This window comes from Camelina sativa, chromosome 4 (genome assembly GCF_030686135.1).
Source record: "Camelina sativa cultivar CO46 ecotype springtype chromosome 4, ASM3068613v1".
Taxonomy (NCBI): Eukaryota; Viridiplantae; Streptophyta; class Magnoliopsida; order Brassicales; family Brassicaceae; genus Camelina; species Camelina sativa.
In genome coordinates this window covers 27,933,389-27,952,230 of record NC_141883.1, presented here as the reverse complement: position 1 = coordinate 27,952,230, position 18,842 = coordinate 27,933,389, and the positions used below count along the sequence as shown (strand labels likewise).

The 18,842-nt window shown below is 35.0% G+C and overlaps 4 protein-coding genes and 1 pseudogene across 5 annotated transcripts; 2 read left to right on the top strand and 3 right to left on the bottom strand.

The window, feature by feature from the left end:
* Nucleotides 1-430: 430 nt before the first annotated feature.
* On the top strand, nucleotides 431-1,409 carry LOC104782222 (uncharacterized). Its single transcript, XM_010507094.3, has 4 exons — nucleotides 431-512; nucleotides 632-866; nucleotides 980-1,033; nucleotides 1,119-1,409. Exons 1-4 carry the CDS (start codon nucleotides 480-482, stop codon nucleotides 1,259-1,261), a joined length of 465 nt encoding a protein of 154 aa, XP_010505396.1. The 5' UTR covers nucleotides 431-479; the 3' UTR covers nucleotides 1,262-1,409.
* Nucleotides 1,410-3,828: 2,419 nt separating this feature from the next.
* Nucleotides 3,829-4,632, bottom strand: LOC104784248 (putative F-box protein At3g44130 pseudogene; annotated as a pseudogene).
* A 3,434-nt stretch (nucleotides 4,633-8,066) lies between these two features.
* Nucleotides 8,067-11,235, bottom strand: LOC104782221 (phosphatidylinositol:ceramide inositolphosphotransferase 2). The gene is made up of 12 exons (XM_010507093.3): nucleotides 10,472-11,235; nucleotides 10,280-10,369; nucleotides 9,865-9,951; nucleotides 9,692-9,760; nucleotides 9,456-9,536; nucleotides 9,299-9,370; nucleotides 9,146-9,206; nucleotides 8,940-9,039; nucleotides 8,768-8,863; nucleotides 8,620-8,666; nucleotides 8,422-8,528; nucleotides 8,067-8,337 (listed from the first exon to the last, which is right to left on the bottom strand). Exons 1-12 carry the CDS (start codon nucleotides 10,502-10,504, stop codon nucleotides 8,263-8,265), a joined length of 918 nt encoding a protein of 305 aa, XP_010505395.1. The 5' UTR covers nucleotides 10,505-11,235; the 3' UTR covers nucleotides 8,067-8,262.
* A 1,522-nt stretch (nucleotides 11,236-12,757) lies between these two features.
* LOC104782220 (uncharacterized) lies at nucleotides 12,758-15,670 on the bottom strand. 2 transcript variants are annotated; one of them, XM_087510954.1, is made up of 3 exons: nucleotides 15,281-15,670; nucleotides 13,257-14,909; nucleotides 12,758-13,177 (listed from the first exon to the last, which is right to left on the bottom strand). In XM_087510954.1, the coding sequence occupies exons 2-3, from the start codon at nucleotides 14,811-14,813 to the stop codon at nucleotides 12,935-12,937; spliced, it is 1,800 nt and encodes a 599-aa protein (XP_087367080.1). In that variant the 5' UTR covers nucleotides 14,814-14,909; nucleotides 15,281-15,670; the 3' UTR covers nucleotides 12,758-12,934. The 2 variants fall into 2 exon arrangements, with proteins under 2 accessions (XP_087367080.1, XP_087367081.1); XM_087510955.1 differs by having other exon boundaries at nucleotides 15,008-15,417.
* A 1,547-nt stretch (nucleotides 15,671-17,217) lies between these two features.
* On the top strand, nucleotides 17,218-18,081 carry LOC104782219 (copper transporter 4). The gene has a single exon (XM_010507091.2). The coding sequence runs from the start codon at nucleotides 17,307-17,309 to the stop codon at nucleotides 17,745-17,747; it is 441 nt and encodes a 146-aa protein (XP_010505393.1). The 5' UTR covers nucleotides 17,218-17,306; the 3' UTR covers nucleotides 17,748-18,081.
* Nucleotides 18,082-18,842: the final 761 nt, after the last annotated feature.

The following is an 18,842-nucleotide window of genomic DNA, read 5'->3' as shown; positions in this document are numbered from 1 at the left end:
TGGAGGTGCATTGAATTAGGGTGTTCGTGTAAAGAAGATTTGGCTGTTGCTCATAGACAATGTGCTGAGACTTGTTCAAGATCAAAGGCGACAAGTAATTAATTATATCAAAACTACTTCATCCTTTTTTTTAATTTTATTCTTAATTATCTTCTTGAATTTTCGAGTTATGGGTTTTGATTAGCTTTGATCATAATTCTTGTTAGGATTCTTAGGGGTTCTTGTTAGGATCATAATAAGTGTTACGATTATAGATACTATTGTTTTGTTTCTAATATTTTGTTGTTTCTTATTTATCAAGATATCTTAAGATGCTAAGATCCATGCAACAGTCAAAATAAGTTTTTTTTTTTGGGCCCAAAGAAAGACACTAGGTCATGTCGTGTATGACGTATATAAAAAGAAAGGGGAGAAAATTAGAAAAAGAGTTTTTATTAGTTGCAAGCAGCCGCTGACATTATATTTTTTCACTCAAGAGAATGAGTGAGCGTGTAAAAGTTCTAGACAAATCTGTAAGAAGAGTCCATCTATGATCACTCTGTCTCTAAGTAGTGTGTTTGATCCTTACTTTATTCAGTTTCAGACGATGTTGACTGTTTTTTTTTTGTGTGTGTGTGTCTGAATATCGTAGGTTAAGGACAAAATCGATGATTGTCTTAATAATCTCAGGGAGATGAAGGAGATAGAGATCCAACTGAAACAGTCTTGCGGGGTTGACCCTCCTTGTATGACCACATCAAACGCTTCTGCCATCGACTCTTGGCTTGAAACATGGAAGGATTTTAAGGAGATGGATATAGAAGTCTTCACTTGCTTAATCAGCAACAGGGGTTCTGAAGAGTTTCGCAGAATGAAAATTGCACGCCGTAAGTAAATCCTATATAATATATGTATTTATAGAAAAGAAAAGACTATAGTGACTAGTTTTTTTAAAAAAAAATTTCGGTGAAAAATATTCATAGTCTGATAATATATGCAGGTTTTGCTGTAGTAAGTTTACTGATGGAAATCAGAGGGATAGAACTTCCACCACGTAAGAAACAACACTAGAAAACGCACTTGTTTTTGTTGTTGTTGTTGTTACTTGTCACAAATGTATCAGTTTCTTTTTTCTTCAGATGATGATGCTAATATTCCACAACTCGAAGCTTTTCATGACGAACTCCTCCAGGACCAAGTAGACGTATTGGAAGAACATTTATGTAAGATTCGAGTGGAGCATCGCCTCCTTGCTGACAAACTTCGATCCAAATTCGTATAATCCAACTTCAGTCTTTCATTTTCTAATTAAAAAAATAATGCCCCCTCGAGGCTCTGATTTATAATGCTTTCCCTTATTTTCAAAACAAGTGAAAACACTCTCTGGACATCTATATTCATTGTATAAGACTGTGTATTGACGTGACTTATTCCGAAATCTTACAAGTAAAATTACGTCACACAACAAAACAATGAATATCCAATGAGAAGGATTAACATATTATTTGTGGGATGAATCCAAATAATATTTGTGGGACGGAGAGATGAATCTAAAAGGACTTTAAGTGCAGTAACTTGTCTGGTAATCAGTCTCTCATGGGAGACTTCTCGCACGTTAGAATCCTGCAACTTGCGTGAGGACCCTCCCTCAGATGTGTCACAAATAGACAAGTATGCCAACCCATAACATAAACTGAATCCCTAATGTATGCTCTTCCACCCGGTCTTAATATCCGGTCCATCTCTAGCAATATGGTTGACATATCACATCTGATTGCATTGTTAACCATTATTGACACAAAAGACAAATGGTTAAGTTCGATTATAGGGCACCAAATGACCACATACTCAGTTATAAGTCAGTTTGAAATTGAGTTACAGATAATGCTTCTTACCTTTTTCTCGACCAAAAAAGAGTCCTTAAGCATGTAAGAAGTCATATGTCCTTGGGTGTATGTATCAAATGGTTCACACATGTGGTGAACGCAAGAATTGTTAAAACATCCAGAGCCATAATCTAAAGATTAGCTGTTAACTTAAGACAAATAAACAGATGAGGATCTGTGCTTAAATAAACCATGAGCAGGAAACGAACAAGAAGAGTCTCTTTAAGGATTCTAAATTCCACGAAATCAACAATAGGAATCATGATTCTATGTTTTTTAGATGATAAAAATGTAAGGAGAAAAGCAGTACCAATCGTGCATCACTCCTAATAACTCCTGATAATCTACAGTCATAAATGACGGGCAATGTGTTAGACCCGCTGACAGGAACCACACTTAAAAACCAAGCAATCGAGTTTATGATCATTTAGTGCAGCTGCAACTCTTTTAAAGCCAAAGAAATTAAGTAAAGAGAGGTAAGCTAAGATACTGAGTGATTATAGCATCACACAGAGTAATAACCAAAGAATATTATTTCATACCCGCCAAAGCCAGCTCTCATCTTTTTTTTCTGTTTTAAGGTTTCCATTGTAAGGCGCGGACAATAATTTCATTCCAGAACTTGGACTCTGCCTTGAATAGTTCTTTCCTAGCAATGTAGGATTTAGAAAGAACAAAACAACGTGAGACTTAGAAAGTGTGATCTTTTGCACCACAGACACAGACCAAGTTAATAGACAGACTAGATGCAATCAAACAAATTTTACTTGAAAAAACTTGATGTTTAGCAACTTTGGCATCATAAAGAACATAAAGGTAGCAAGATTTGTCCTGGCATCACAATGAAAGAAAGACAGCACGTTTAGCAGCTGTACCAAACATTGTCGCGGTCATCAGATTCATCACAAAGAGGAGGATTGGTTCCAGCCTCACGACTTATATATAACAATTGTTGTTGAAAGGCTTCTGTTCCAGAGAGCAACGTATCCTTCCTTCTTTACCAGTTTCCTGCAAAGGCTAGTAGTAAGATTCAACATCTCTGGAAAATAAAATGTGAGATTAAAAGAGTAGACATATTGGCTAAAAAATCAAAGTAGCAAATGAAGACAAAAAAACTTTCCCTATACCCACAGAGACAATATGTTATTCCAACTTTCCATAATAAAGATATGTACCGTGATCACTAACTCCAAACAAATCATAAAGAACAAAGAATCTTATTCACGCCTGAATAGGCCTACTCAAAGCAGATTAAAAGGATGTTACCTGTCCATTGTTCTTCCAGAGCGAGTTCATGCTTATAAACAGGGTGTGCAGCCCAAGCAAAATCTCCTCCAGCGCGCAGCATTCTATTGATCTCAAGGAGCAAAAATCTATCTTTATCACAAAAAAAATATGGAACAGCAGAATCAAGCACACCAGAGAACCTTACCATCACGAGTATTCTCAAATCATTAGATGCTCAAATCAGATGGTCCGGATCCAAAGCGAGAGGCTACCAACAGAGACCAGACTCTCAGTTTCATAATCATACGTTAGAAGAGTTGAATCAGTCCATAATATATTTGTAGGAGAGAGAGATGAATCAATAAAAAGAGATACATAGGAGTTGAACGACTTAAATCTAAACAATTATTTTTTATTTCGTGTGGTTTTTGATTAACTAGAAACTACACAAACAAGAGCTAGAAAAAAAAAACAGAATAAAATTAAACATGCGATACTGGTAGTTCGAAAGAAATGGGGATGAAACTAGGGATATAGATGAGGTGAGAAGGCCAAAGATCAACCATAGAATCTACTGGAATCTTCCTGAACACATCTCCCTTCACAATGTAGATACAGGCATGCCCAGTTTCATCACAAGTACACACAAACAGCCTCTTTTCATTATCAACAAAGTAACTTGGCTGAGAGTCAAGACATTTGTGTTGTAACCTGGGGAAGTCTGGCATTGACACAGTCATGAAACGCATCCACGCCACAGCCTCCTTAACACTGAAAACCGATCTCCCCTGAATACAGCAAGGACTTGAGTATAGCCAAAGTCTTCTTGCTGTTGTTGTTGGCTATGAGGTAGAAGACAAAAGGTCTTGAACATCTCCTTGGAAAAATCAAAACTTCGGATGAAATACTGACGAGCCACTGAATGATAAGCAATCCAGTATAAATTACCATTGAGACACACGATAGTATCTAACTGCGGCACACCCAAATCTTGTTCGCAAGGGGCATTACTAATAATCTTGAACGCATCAGACTTGCAATCGTAGATGGCAACGTTTTGGTAGAGTTGGCCACTAGTATCGAAATAAAAATCATACCCAAAAATCTTGTAACTTGTTGTTTCGGGTCTACTATTATCGTACCCTAGGCCACAAAACCTGAACTCGTGATTCTCTACAAATCTCTTTCGTCTTCTTAAGCAAGGGTTCCAAACCTCAAAACCTTTCTTCCAAATACTAGATAACAGAAACCCATCACAATGAACTAAGCTGGCTTGTATTGAAATGTCTAAAGTTATATCACGTAGCTCAAGTCTCGGGCCATCATCGTCGTCGTCGATGCCTACTGAACAAATATGGTAATTGGTCCATACGATGAATTGAGGTAGCGTACGAGCCAAGCACTTTTCCAAGAAACTCTTGTCTCCCCAAAACGCGTTCCATGTCTTGCTTACGGCTCTGAATCGAGCAAGAGATTTCGTTGTCAATCGACAAAGTATCTCTTTGACCAGGTACGATGGTAATTTCTCTGCCAGCGCCATTCTTATTTTTTTCGGCGCCATTCTTTTTAGTTAGGTCTTTTCTTCGAAAGAGAATAGTATTATTATACTATTTGGGCCTAGTAGAGAGAGTCATATATTAGATTAGATTATATTACCCAAGAAAGGCCATTTCATTATTAATGATTTTTGAGATGATGTCACTTATTTTAGCAGCAAAACCGTTACGAAGGGTTTCATTCAAAAATAAAAAGAGAACTATTACAACTTACAATAACCTCTCAAGCTGCTAGCTAAAGAATACTGAGTAACCTTCGCAAGTGTAGAAAAAGTTTGACCATGATCAATGTATTAGAGGACATATATAGCACAACACTATAATTAAGGATTTCTTAATTAGCACTGTTCTGTTGCATTGCTTTCTAGTAGGATGTTTAGTCTTTTTATTCAGTATGATTATTTACTTTTATGGATTTCCAGAAATCAGACACCTGTTCCCATATTTGTTTTTTGGCGGTGTATCAGTGAAACGAAATTAAAAGCATCTCCAAATGTGAGAATGGCATGCGTGCCATATTGGTTCTACTACTTAAAGATGTGTTGTTTAGTTCTCCAGGTTAAGTTTCTAGGATATGGTTTTCACTGAATTCATGCTCCTTTACCTCTATGCTTGGTCAAAAATTCTAGTTCCTTTCAACTCTCTCCTACATGAAGAAGAAAGTGAGAATATAGTCTGATTTTCTATATTTATTTATGGTTACATATATCTGTTGTATAACTATAACTTGCCTATGATAAAAAAAAATCTTGCAATATTTTTTTGATTTTGGTTTATAGATTTTGCAAAATAAATTTAAAAATAAATAAATAAATTAAAAAACAAATGTTTTGTAAAGGAAATGTCAAAAACTCATTGAGGTGGGATTTTGGATTTTGTTAAGAAATTAGTAAAATCTTAAAGAATCTATATTTCCTATTTTTTAGAAAAACTATTTTTCATAAAATCTTGAATGGTTAAAAAATGGATTTTTGAAAAATCTAAAACCAAAAAATATTTGAAAAACCACATCCATTCAAGGCTACATCTTTAGGTATGATAAAAAAAAATAGTTGCAATGTTTGCTGATCAGAATAGTATTTAGGTTATCAAGTAGGTAGAGTAAGACTGAGCTCGTCACATGCTTGCCGATGAAACTTTGATATGCTACTGATCAAGCAGCATATGGATAGTGTGACGGAGAGAGTGGATCATACTTGTTGGTGTGCCTGGTTTATGAAGCAGCCGGATAAGCATTAGATCCACGAGCCTTAAATACATTTTATTTCAGGTTACATAAATACATTCCAGTTGGTTGGTGATCCGGTTTGTACACACTCTTCAAAAATTATGAAAATAAAAATAATTCAAAAATTATGAAAATCTTTCTCATCAACCTGAGATATCCAAACGCATGTTTTCTTTTATGAGTGGTTAATATTTTTGTGATAAAACAAATATCCTAAGAATATTTAACTATTTTTGATTTTATAGAAGATAAAGATTAACGCTACTTTCGTATCCACGAGTATGCAACGCGAAGAGGGTGACATAGATAGAGAATGTCATCAATTGGATTTCATGGTTCGTAAAATAGCTTACTAAAAATCTGATTAATGTATGCACGGACTGAGCGAACACTAATCATAAAGATATGGTTTGTTATATCTATTGAGAACGATGAGGTTGAACGGTCAAAATAATTATAAAAATCTGAAATTCATGAAGATATGATGATAGAAGAATAATATTCGTATGATTATTGATAATGTCAATATCTTAACAAAGAAAAACTACATTTTATCACTAAATATATTGTTTACGTTTGAGTTCATCTTAAAAACTACTTGAGATAATAACTTGTACAATCAATTTTATAAATCTTGTTCAAAATTTCGTAACATTACAATCATTTTTATAAGTCTAGATCAAAATTTCGTAACATTTGTTTTATTATTCTTGGATATGCTACTGATCAAGCAGCATATGGATAGTCTGACAAAGAGAGTGGATCGTACTCGTTGGTTTGTCTGGTGTATAAAGCAGTCCGATAAACATTTAATCCACGAGCCTTAAAACTGGGGTAGCACGGAACAAGAAGAGTTAGTTGGATCTGTTAAACCTTGCTGTCAAATCAGCGATAAAAGCTAGGGTCCCCGTGGATCGTTGTGGTTTTATGTGGCAAGCTGGCGAAGAATCTAAAGCGCCAAATCCTGGCTGACGCGAACTGACCCACTAGACGTCTCTCCATCAGTCGAGCGGTTCTGTTGACTACTTGCTAATTTAGCATTTAAAGCCTGAGACATTGAGGTCACAACTTGTTGTAGAAGAAAAGAAATGAGTGTGAGAAAGAAGAGATCAATTTATAACCGAGTAGATAAATGAAATAAACGACTGTCACGAAGAAGATATCAATTCATACTTAAATATTGGCGAGCTCGGACTTTAGACCATTGTAATGGTTGTGAGACTATTGCTGTAGAAGAAAAGAAATGATTGTCAGAAAGAAGAGATGAATTCATAACCGATTAGAAAAAGGAAATAAACGACTGTCACGAAGAAGATATCAATCCATACTTGGGTATTAGCGAGCTGGCACTTTAGACCATTGTAATGGTTGTGAGACCATTGCTGTAGAAGAAAAGAAATGGCTGTCAGAAAGAAGAGATCAATTCATAACCGATTAGAAAAAGGAAATAAACGACTGTCACGAAGAATATATCAATTCATACTTGAGTACTAACGAACTAAATGTGTGCACGGATTGAGCGAGCACTACTCATAAAGATATGGTCCGCTATATCTATTTTGAGATGGATGAGACTGAAATGTCAAAATGATTATAAAAGTTTGAAATTCATGAAGGTATGATGATAGAAGAATAATATTTGTCTGATTATTGATAATGTCAATATCTTAATTAAGAAAATTTACATTTATCACTAAATATTGTTTACATTTGAGTTTATCTGAAAAGCTACTAGAGATTGTTCAATAATTTCTATAAGTGTAGTTCAAAATTTCATAACATTACAATCACTTTTATAAGTCTAGTTCAATATTTCGTAACATTTTTTTTTATTATTCTTTCAGCAGTTTATCATGGTATAAGTCTATTCAATTTTTGTGACCGTGAATTCGAATTCATTTTAATTATGCAATTATGAAGAAGAAAAAATGATTTTAGCTTTGTCTCTTAATTTTATTGATTTTTATTTTTATTTTTTTTGGAAAATCAGAACTTTTTTCCTTTCTTGTTGTTGCTATCGAAAAAATAAATAAAATGACGTTGATAAAGTTTGGCGAAGGGTTGAACCAAAAAAAAAAAAAAAAAGTTTGGCGAGGAAGATAATCACAATGCGAGGTGTGACAGAAAACGGGAGAAGCACAGTCTAATAAATATGGGTTTATTGGTCGACGATGATTGAATTCTATGCAAAGTTGAAAGTTGTTTCCACTGATTAAAACTCTACTTTTTAGGAGAGGGTAACACCATTACCATTGTTCTTTCTTAAACAACAACAACAACAACAAAAAAAAACAAAATTTTAACCCCACTCACAGGACATGATCCATATTCTATAAATCATCGAAAATCAAAAGACCACAATGTTTTTCCAAGTTCAGTGCAAGCTTCATGCGTCATTCATTGAGTTATCGGTGTGAACGCCGTTGCTGTCAATCTTCCCGTTCACCTGAGCCCTCGGCCGCTAAAAAAAACGTTTAAGATCATCAAACTATGTGATGTGTTCAGGTTGATAAGGAGAACAAACACAGATTCATCAGATGCTTACCCAATCAGCAGGATCAACACCGTTCCCATTCAACAGCTTGTGGTTCTCTTCTTTGGTTCTCTCTTTTGAGATTACTGGGAGCAACACAGCTGTCCGATCTGGTAACTCTGTTGTATGCACGTTTGAGAAAGATCAGAAAAATAATACATATACTGTTGGATTTCAGTCAGTGAAGAAAGGTTTTTGCTGAGATCAAACCTGGCAACTTCTTGTCTATACAGAACACCACCAAATTCACAGTATACCTACAGGGGAAGAATCAACACAACCAACCAAGTCAATAAATATTTCAGTGACATTTTGTTGTTTGGGGTCAATTCTTGTGTGATAGTAATGTAAAACATACCATGCAACAACGACATCGACACTGTAATGTTTACGAGATGCAATGATCAAGAGGCTCTGCACGATTGCAATGAGCCACCCAAACAGCTTTATGAACCTGATGAGGATATAGCATCAACAAAAGAGTGATTCACAGAGAACCTTTTTTAAGATGTTGCCAAAGAAAGTTTTACCTTTTAGTGCCGTATTTCTGGTAAGTGCGGACAAAGACTAGCGTGAATATCATATGCGAAGAGAAAATCAGGTCTCCGCATCCGTACATCACCCCATGAGCTGATGAGATCAGAGTCGTCACATGAGAACATTATTAAAGCAAACAAAGAAATGCGTGTGAACACAATCTGAGACTGGGGAAAGAGATATATGTATGATTACTCACGGTTAATCTCTAGCACCTCAAGAGCGGTTTTGGGCCATGGCAACGTGGAAACTTTAGAGCCCTGTAGAAAACAGTGGGAAAGATTAAGCTTAAGATTAAGCTTAACCGGCTAGACAGATATGACATTGTGTAACTATCTCTCAGTTGATTTACCTCGCGACAGTGATAGTTAGGACCAGGAAGCTGAGTCGAATAGAAAGTTATAACACGGAGAAACTGGCAGGCCTGGAAACAGAAACATCGACAAACTTTAATATAAACAAGACAAAGTAAGTAACTCAGCAAGTAAACAGAAAGGCAGGGCACTTACAACTAAGAATGCAAGAACTCTGCACCATATCAACACGGTGTATATCTTTTTGGTTTTCAGAATGAATGGATGAAAAGTCCACTGTAAGAGAGGCTCAAGGAGTGTTAGATATCAAAATGTAATAATGTAATGGCTGGTCTGATTCAGCTATTAATCAGAACATATATCCAGAAAAGAGAGCCAATAGTACAAAAATCTTAGAATACTGAGGACTATCAAAAGATCGAAAGACTCACCAGGAAAAACGAAACAAAAACACTAGTGAACACAGTCTCACTTATGTAGCTTCTCTCTTGACCAAGCTCCTATACAATGGAAACCAAAGCAATATAAGACATCTATTCTGATCCGATGAATAGTGAAGTCAGCAGAACTGAGCATTATAGCTGATATATCTAAAGAGACAAACCGGAAGAAGAAAGAACCCAAGATCCTGAAGAGTTGGTCCTGGGCGATGAATATAATGAACTCCTTTAGCAGCTAAACCATGAATGTACTGCACCATACGAAATAAGTAAAAAACTCAAAAAGGTGAAATAAATACATTGTTCAACTCAAAACGAAACCCAAGACACATATGCTTTCTCTCAAAAGTTACTATGTATATCAAAACTATGATGACAGTTTACAGTATCCTACGTTTTCTATTTCAGGCTTCAAACTAAAAAGAAACACAAATCATCCATCATTAAAACACTAAGCATAAGAACTATCGATCCAACTAATCTGACTCTAACCAGGAAAAAAAAAGCTCTAAAGAGATTTAAAAAGTGAGTGAATCTCATATTATAATATCAAAGTTCAGAACTTTAAAGATGTAAAACCTGACAGATGAGACCAGCAAGAAGATACTTCCAGTTCTCAGCAAGAAGACCAATCTCCGTCGTTATCTCACAGCAAAATCTCTTCCATAGCTATTCAAAAAACAACAAAGACAAATCAACCCAAAACATCTCAACAACCAAAAAAAACGCAGGATTTGGAATTAGGAGAGAGAGAAAAAAAATTCAAAGAACCTTGGAAGATTCACGACGAATGTAAAGCGTCATCTTATTCTTGTTTGTTGATGATGTTCTTGTTCTTGTCTTGTGACAATCAGTTCCATTCCATTTAAGTACTTTTCACAACCCAACAAATTGGGTCAACATCATCAACCCCCTCCCAAAAACCAAAACACCAAATTGAAAACCTTTTAAGAAACTCTAAAGTCTCGAGCTTTTCGCCGGAAAAAGGTCGGATTTTTTTTTTTTTTTTTTTTGGTGAAGCCTCTATACGAACACAACCTCGAGGAGGTCAACGATCTAGATGGTCAAATCCAAGATCTGAGAAGAAGAAGAGAGGTAACGAAAGAATACAAATTAAACAGAGAGATCGACGTCGGAAAATTAAATAAAAAGGAAGAGCTTAAAGAAGATGATTATAATAAAAAAGACTTTTGAAGTAAGAAAAGCCAATTCCTTTAGCAGAATCTGAGAAATGAAGAAGCCAATTTCATTAAAAAGGCCACCGAGAGAGAGAGAAGAGAGTTCAACACGGAGAAACGGTTGAATTGAAAATTATTAAAACTTACATTAAAATACCAAAACAAAAATTATCAAAATTCAAACCCCAAAGAATAATTTATTTAGAGAAATATATTTGTACAGAGGAAAAATAAAGTTTCTTTTATAGTAAAATTCGTAATTTTTGTTGTGTTTTTTTTATATTTATTTTAAATATCTAACATTTTCCAATATTAATTATCAGTATTTATTTATCACATGTTGAATAATGATACTATAGCTGTTATGAGCTACGATTTTTTTTATATATATACCAATTTTAGAGAGTGACTGGTTGAAATTGTATTTTCTGTAAATTTTAGGTGTTAGGTAGTGATTTTTGCAATGAAATTTTAATGAATCTATAAACAATTGCCAATTTTAAAAATATAGATTGCATACTAATACATTTATATCAAGTTATGTAACAGTAAATGAAATAATTCATGGTATATAATAATAGTGTAGAGATACTTCATGGAAATAAAACCAATCTTCTTCATGCATGTTGACTAGTATTTCAAGTATGGTTTAGCCATTGTATATAAATTTTAAATGGTTTCAAAATTCAGATATTTAAGTGAATTTTTATTTGTCTTTTGTAAAAAAAAAAAATAATAATAATTTAAATCAAATAATGAAAAGTATATGCAGAAATGGAAATGGTGGCTATAAGTAGTGAAAGAAAAGTCATAAAAGTCTCCTTAGGAAAAATATCAAAAATATATTAAAAGTCAAATATGAACCCATTAAGTTTTGGTGTGCAAGTTAGTTACCCATCACTTGGTTTTTTCTTAGGATGGGTGGTAACATTTTGGCCATTTTTGGTCCGACACAACACAATCCTCGCACCTTCTTTAGCCTTAATCTTGTTGTCATTATCTATTCTTACAATCGTTTGGCTCGGTATCTACTCTAAATAAAACTGTCGACATCACAATGAGTCTAGCTAGCTAGTTTCATGCCGTTTTCTTAACGTATACATGTTTATTAACAAGAAAAATAGTCTTACCAGTTCCACCCTGTGTTTAATTTTGTTCTAAAACGATATGATAAAAGTTTGGGAATACTTATACAAAATTGGAGAAACAACATTAATCTAGTGTAATCAATTATGATTGGAAATATAGATGATTCGAAATAGGAGGAAACAAGTTCAATATTATAAAATTTTCAAAATTCTGATAAAGAGCTTTTTGCTGGTTCAGTAAAAAAAAAAACACTAAAAAAGTAGTAGTCAGTGGTCACGAGATGATGAACCCACCAGCCGTTATTAACGCTTTATTTTAAAATTTCGAAGGTGATGTCGGGGGGTAATTAGAGATTAGTAAGTGGCCAATTTGCAACGTTTAAACAATACTACATACAAAGGTTTCTAATTAAATTAAGTAAATATTACTATGATTATGGAGAAGAAGCATGTGGGTACGTAGGGTAAAGCAGCGAAGCATGTCTGTCAATTGACAAATACAGTTTTATTGAATCCTCCTCACATGCTCCCTCACTTGTCTATCTATCCTCAATTCCTTTTCTCATAAATAACTTTATTTAAATACCAAATGATTTTTTTGTCAAAAAAAAAATATATATATATATACCAAATGATTTTTAATCCAACCGTAAAAACGTCTTCAATTGAAAAGTTTTTTCCAACAATGTTCCTGATTTTGAACCTAGGATAAAAAGTAGTTTAGGAAATATATAAATAGTAGGGACTTATTTTTATATTAAAAATGCCAAGGTATTATTTATGGTAATATATGCAAGCAAAACCCTAACTTATATATGATTCATAAATGCATTACACTATTTTGTACATTGCACAAATTCTAAAACGATTAATTATGTCATATATATAAACTGTTAATTACAATTATATTAAAGCCCAGCCCACATCAGATCCAACACAGTCTAGCCCAGTAAGCTTCTTCTCTGCCTCTAGACCCGACCGATTGGAGAAACCGGTGGGTTTGTTGCGTATTTCGCCGGTGTTTCTCTCTTTAACAGACCATCTCCGATCAAAACTGCTGCTTCTTCTTCCTCCTTCTGACACCAACTCTGATGACTGGTCACAGCCAACGAGATAAAGAACGCTTCCAAAAGAGAGATCGATGAGCCGAACTCAACCGAGTGGAGTTCATCGCCGTGGCTAACTATTTTGAATGCTGGCTCGTCTCTTTCCTGTGGAGAAACTCAATCAGATGTTAAAGATGTCTCAAAACTCATCAAAAGTGTGCTTAAACAGAACGAGTTAGTTTACCTGATCAAAAAGTTGAAAGCTTGAGGAGAAAGTGTGAGACTTTGAATGATCATTAGAGATGACACGGAGCTTACAACCGATGTCCCAACCACCGCAGTCGCATGCTCCACCTGACTTCCACCGCTCAATCAACGGTAAAGGGGCATCGTTACTGTCTTTAGGCAATGTGTGAACTCCACTTGGGAGTATAATTGTAGTTTTGCTATGTCTCTGACTCATGTTTCTTGTCTGAACAATTGCTGCAAGCTCCTCGTTGGTTGAAGGACCGAACAGAACAGATTCTGATTTGTGGATTGATGAGTCTGAGGTTGAAGAAGTAACAGTCTTTATATGACCAATTGTTGTATGTACAAATGGATGTTCATTCTTGTTGCGGCCTAACCAGTTCCCACTCTTGTTCTTGACTTCGTTGACGGTGTACAATGTGTAAGACCGTGTAGAAGAATCTGAACTCTTCATGGTGGCGGCAAGAACATTATTGCTGTTGTTGTCTCCAACCACAAACTGAAACAAGCTGATACCCTTTCTCAATGTGAATTGCAAAAGAGCGTGAACTCTTGATCTGCATTGGTTCTTCTCCATGGTTGGTGGTGTTGTGTTGGAAGAAGGTTTTGAAGCTACTTGTAATGGGACATTCCTTTTTTCGGTTTTGGGTATTAATATAGGACCCGATCTTGTTCTGCTGTGACCCTTTGGCTTTGTTCTGGTTGGGTGGTGATTGGGGTAAACTGAGTCGTTGAATGTCAAAGGACCTGATTTAGCTGAAGCATGAGATGAGCTTTCTTTGGAACTGAAACTTCTACTCATCTGACTAAAACTGAAGCTAAACCGCCGGTTAGGGGAAGCATCTCTTCCCTTTTTAGATGTCAAAATGTGAATATTTTTATCCAACAAAGATGGTTTCTCAACAAAATTTTGGTTCCTTTCAACCACAGTTACCGGACTTGAACATTCGCCTTCGATATCACGCCTCCTATCTTGACATTCAACTGTGCTAGATGCCTCAGATAAAAGCTTTGAACTTGTCTCTGACCCTGGAGAGATACACGAGCTAAGCTCAGAGGCATTACTTAGCTCTTTCTTTAATAGACTCTTATTTGGAGATACTTGATGTTCTTTTTGCTTCATACTCAGAAGTTGATGATCTCGTTTTCCCTTTTGATCCATTCTCATCACTGTATCAGCATCCATTGCATCTGAATAAGCTTGTGATCTAAGTGAGAAACTGTGATTTCTCATGTGTTGTTGAGACTTCAAATCCACCTCCAACCTTTTGACAACACCGGTTGATAAATCTAGTTCCAACGAACTTGCAGCAGTTTCCTCATAGCTACAACATGAAGACCCTTTGCTTCCCTCTGCATTAGTATCTTTCCATTTTTCCAACTGTTTCCAGTCCAAAACCCCAAAACTGAGCGCTTTACCGCGGAAATCTTCTCTAGTTCTTCTTAGATACCTTGGCGGATCCAACATATCATGCTTCACCAGCTCATCCTTGCCCTGACACGAGGGATATCTATCCTCATGAACCTTGGAGGCTTTTTGTTGCCTCACCATAGTGATATAATATAATCACCTGCAACCTCCTCAAATGGCTCTATATTGCATTCAAGACTATATACCAAATCTTCATCCACCTTTAGACTAAACACTCTGCAAATTATGAGACATAACATGTGAGAAAGAAAAAACAAAGATTATGAGAGAATTAAAGCATAATTATTTCACAAGAGAACTCAATGGAGTCACACAATTGAATACTTCATTCTCAATTCTTAGCTTTTGAAGAATTGAGGTTCTGGAGAATATCTGTAGATCTCTGAGTAGTTCTTAGGAATCAATCACACACACACAAACACAGATCTAAGTAAAATTTAGGAGAATCAGAAACCTTTGTTAAGAAAATCAGTAAAGAACAAGAAAGAGAAAGCAAAAACGAAATTGACACTTTCCCTTTTCTTTTTTCCAAACCAAACCAGAGAGAGAGAGAGAGATGGTAAAAGTGGGAATTAGGGACCACTTACGGAGAAAAAAACTCAGGCAGATCGGAGAAAGCTATGTGAGGGTAAAGAAAAGCTTGAAGCTTGGTGGCGCGAAATAAAAAAAAAAAAAAGGTAGAAGACGAAGGGAGACGAAGAATGTAGTGTGTGTGTGTTTGTTTGTAGAAGATGATTCTGTCCGAAGCAAAGTACTTAAAACTGCCACTAAAGTCCAAACACTTGAGTTTCAGTTACTATCTACTACTGTATTTAATTCCTTCGTCACTTATTTATTACACACTCTCTTCGGTTAAATATCCTGTCTTTACTCTTTACTCTGATTTAATAAATTCTGATATTAAAACATGTAACAGATGAAGTTGTGTCTTTATTATGGTTAGTGGTGATAGGATGAGATTTGTACAACTAAAATATGTAGAACTTGCGGTGTTTAGTGTTCTAAATTTGGTACTTCCTCTTACATTTTAGTTTGATTTGGAAATCTTGTCTTGATAAGATCTATTGGATGTGATTTTGTCAAATTGGGGTGGTCCAAAGGGTGGTGGTACCGTACCGCATGATGTGATGAGTAAGAAAGCTGACAATGATTTCGTAGGGAATTTTTGGTCCGGCTAAGATGCATGAAATTGTTTTGTGTGGGTTATTTTGCTATCATTCTCCTTTTTTTTTTTGTGCATTATTGAAAGCACTGTTTCCGCTGAAGAAAAACAATAGAAAGCTATGGATTTCAATATAATTGTTTTTTTTTCATATATATAGGTGTGCCTTGACATTAGATCTAGATTCAAAACCAGTGAATCGAATATATACACTTTTACATCAATCAAGTGGAAATTTGAAATGCATTAGAGAAAAAGTGTAATTTTGAAATAGATTTTGTTACTCATTACGAAAAGTGTAAAGTTGGTTTTAGTTGAGTAGATCTCCTTGGCTTATCCGTATAAGGTGGTTTTAGTTGAGAGTGATCCTCCGGTTCTATTTGAAGTGTATATATGTCTACACAATGTTTGTGGTAGATGAACACAAACATAGCTCTCCTTCTTCTCTCCCCCTCTCAAACTTAATTTACTTATATTTCACTACCAAAAAATATATACAAGTTGTGATTATCCATCTCAACCATTAACTAGATATATAGGTCTCACAAGAATATTTTGCTATGTCATCCGCACATAGATATGTGTGGCGACTTCGGAAGGAGAAAGTGGGTTGAAATCTTCTTTTTTATCGTCAAAACTCTCGATTTTGTAAATTTGAAGTCGAAGCCACTTATCACTTGGATCAACAATAGCCTGGATCCTTAGAATCGCACACAAACTCGACATCATTAAATTCCAAATTGTCAAGACAAACCATCCCGAGCTAGAGCTGCTGCATTGGCCTTCAGTATTTACAATAACTTTAGAAAAGCTTTTAACTATAGCGCCATACCACCTCATGCATCTCTCCTTTTTCATGTTTTATAATCCAGCCGTATAGCTCTTCTTCTTTTTGCTTATTTTCTATGTTTTCTTTTGGTAAAGTAAACATTTAACTGTTTCTCTGCCGAGACAATTTCAATTTTCAAAATAAGATTAATTTTTCGCTGTTAATTTAATTTACATTTTATTGGATCATGTAGTTTTTATGTAACTTATATATACACGTATAAGAAAAACCTTTAACAAAAAAAATATATTACGTACACAAAAAAAAGAAGAAGATACTTTACCTATAGTTAGCTAGCTACTTAGCTTACAAAATATGTATATATGCATTAATTTGTTTATATTTAAGCTGGAAAAAACGAATTTTGAATACAAATATACGGCAAATAAAAACTTTATTAATGGACATAGTGTAGCTTTTTTGAAAGAAAAATCCGACAAGGAAATCTCGAGTTTGCTTCATAACAAGAACATAGCATATAATTAGTAGGACCAGTCTCTTCCTCTCAAGACGAAATACTTTTTATAGGCTAAGACTAGCCAAGTCCCCTTATGTCCACTACGACAACGACCTCTCCCAATTCTCCTTTTTTTTTTTTGTTTCCCCACCAAATTAAAAGAAAATGTTGTCGAGCAAAAACGTAGTAGAGGCTTGGAACACCACCAACACTATAACGCAAACGCAAACGCCACACAGACCGTCACTGTTACACCCCACTTTTTATTGGGGTTACAACTGCCAAGTGCTCTTCTCAGGATGGCCTGGTTCTGACCGTGGGATGTATGCACTCGCACTTATCTTCGTTTTCTTTTTGGCGTTCTTGGCTGAGTGGCTAGCTTGGTGCTCTGACGCAGACTCTATCAAACCGGGTGCTGATAAGCTTGCTAAAGTTGCTTTCCGTACGGCTATGTTTGCTGTTAAGTCCGGGTTTAGCTACCTTGTGATTCTTGCTGTTGTTTCGTTCAATGGTGGCGTTTTCCTAGCCGCGATTTTTGGGCATGCTCTTGGCTTCGCCGTTTTTCGTGGACGGGCGTTTCGGAATGTGGGTCGAGTCGACAGGTAGGAATCGTGAATATATATCAGTATCTGCATGGTTTAATACCGAACTAAACGAGAATGGAACTTGTTTGGTTTATGGTGTGATTTGTCATTTGTGTGTGTTCATTGACATGTAAAAAAATGAGAGAATTGTTTTGTGATTCGTACGTTACATTTGGTAAGTGAAGTAAGTGGCGATCTGTTACTATGGTTTTCATTTTTTTTTTTTTTTTTTTTTTTGTCTAATTGTTTGTGATTGTGAGAATAACTTTGCCAAATGTACAAATACAACGGGTGTTATTGTAAATCCATATAGAATTGTAAATAATGGAAATCAAAACATATGGATTTTGAAATAACATGTTTTATCTTTGGATTTGAATCCTTCTATTTTACACTTTCAAATCCATGTAAATCCATTTAAAACATAATGTGGATTTTGAAATCCAAAAACAAATCATTAAATGAATAACATGGAATTTTAAAAAGTATTTGTAAATCATATAACCAATAACACATAATTTTAATAAGTATTTTAAAATCAATGATTGAATAACACATGATTTTTATTTGGATTTCCAAATCCATTAAAATCATAGAACCAATAACCCCACCTAAATTCTTGTGTGGAATACATCTACAACTAAAACACTTATATATATTGTTTTTGGAAATTAACAATTAATATTTCCTCTGTTTCTTAAAGATGGAATGTTTTGGAGGATTTTCTTTGATGCATGTGTATGCTGCGCAAAATTACTGTTAAAAGTTACATTATATAGCTCTAAGAAATATTCTTGTAATCTAACTAATAGTAACGTGCAAGTGCAAAAGAGACACAAAACAGAACACTTTTTACCGAGGTTTAGTGAATGTTTACGTTTTTAAATTTACACTAATTCAAAGAATATTTTCGACACTCATCACAAAAAGTGTAAATTTTACCGAGGATTAGTAATTGTTACCTTTTAAAAAGTTGAAGTTGCTCATTTCATTATTTTGGTTAAACCACCTTTTAAAAAACCAACTTTATGAATCATGATTGGTAACTCAATGGAAGAAAAGAGTTTACAAGTGAAACTTAAGAAAACAATTTAGATGATCTACCTCATTTTAAAAA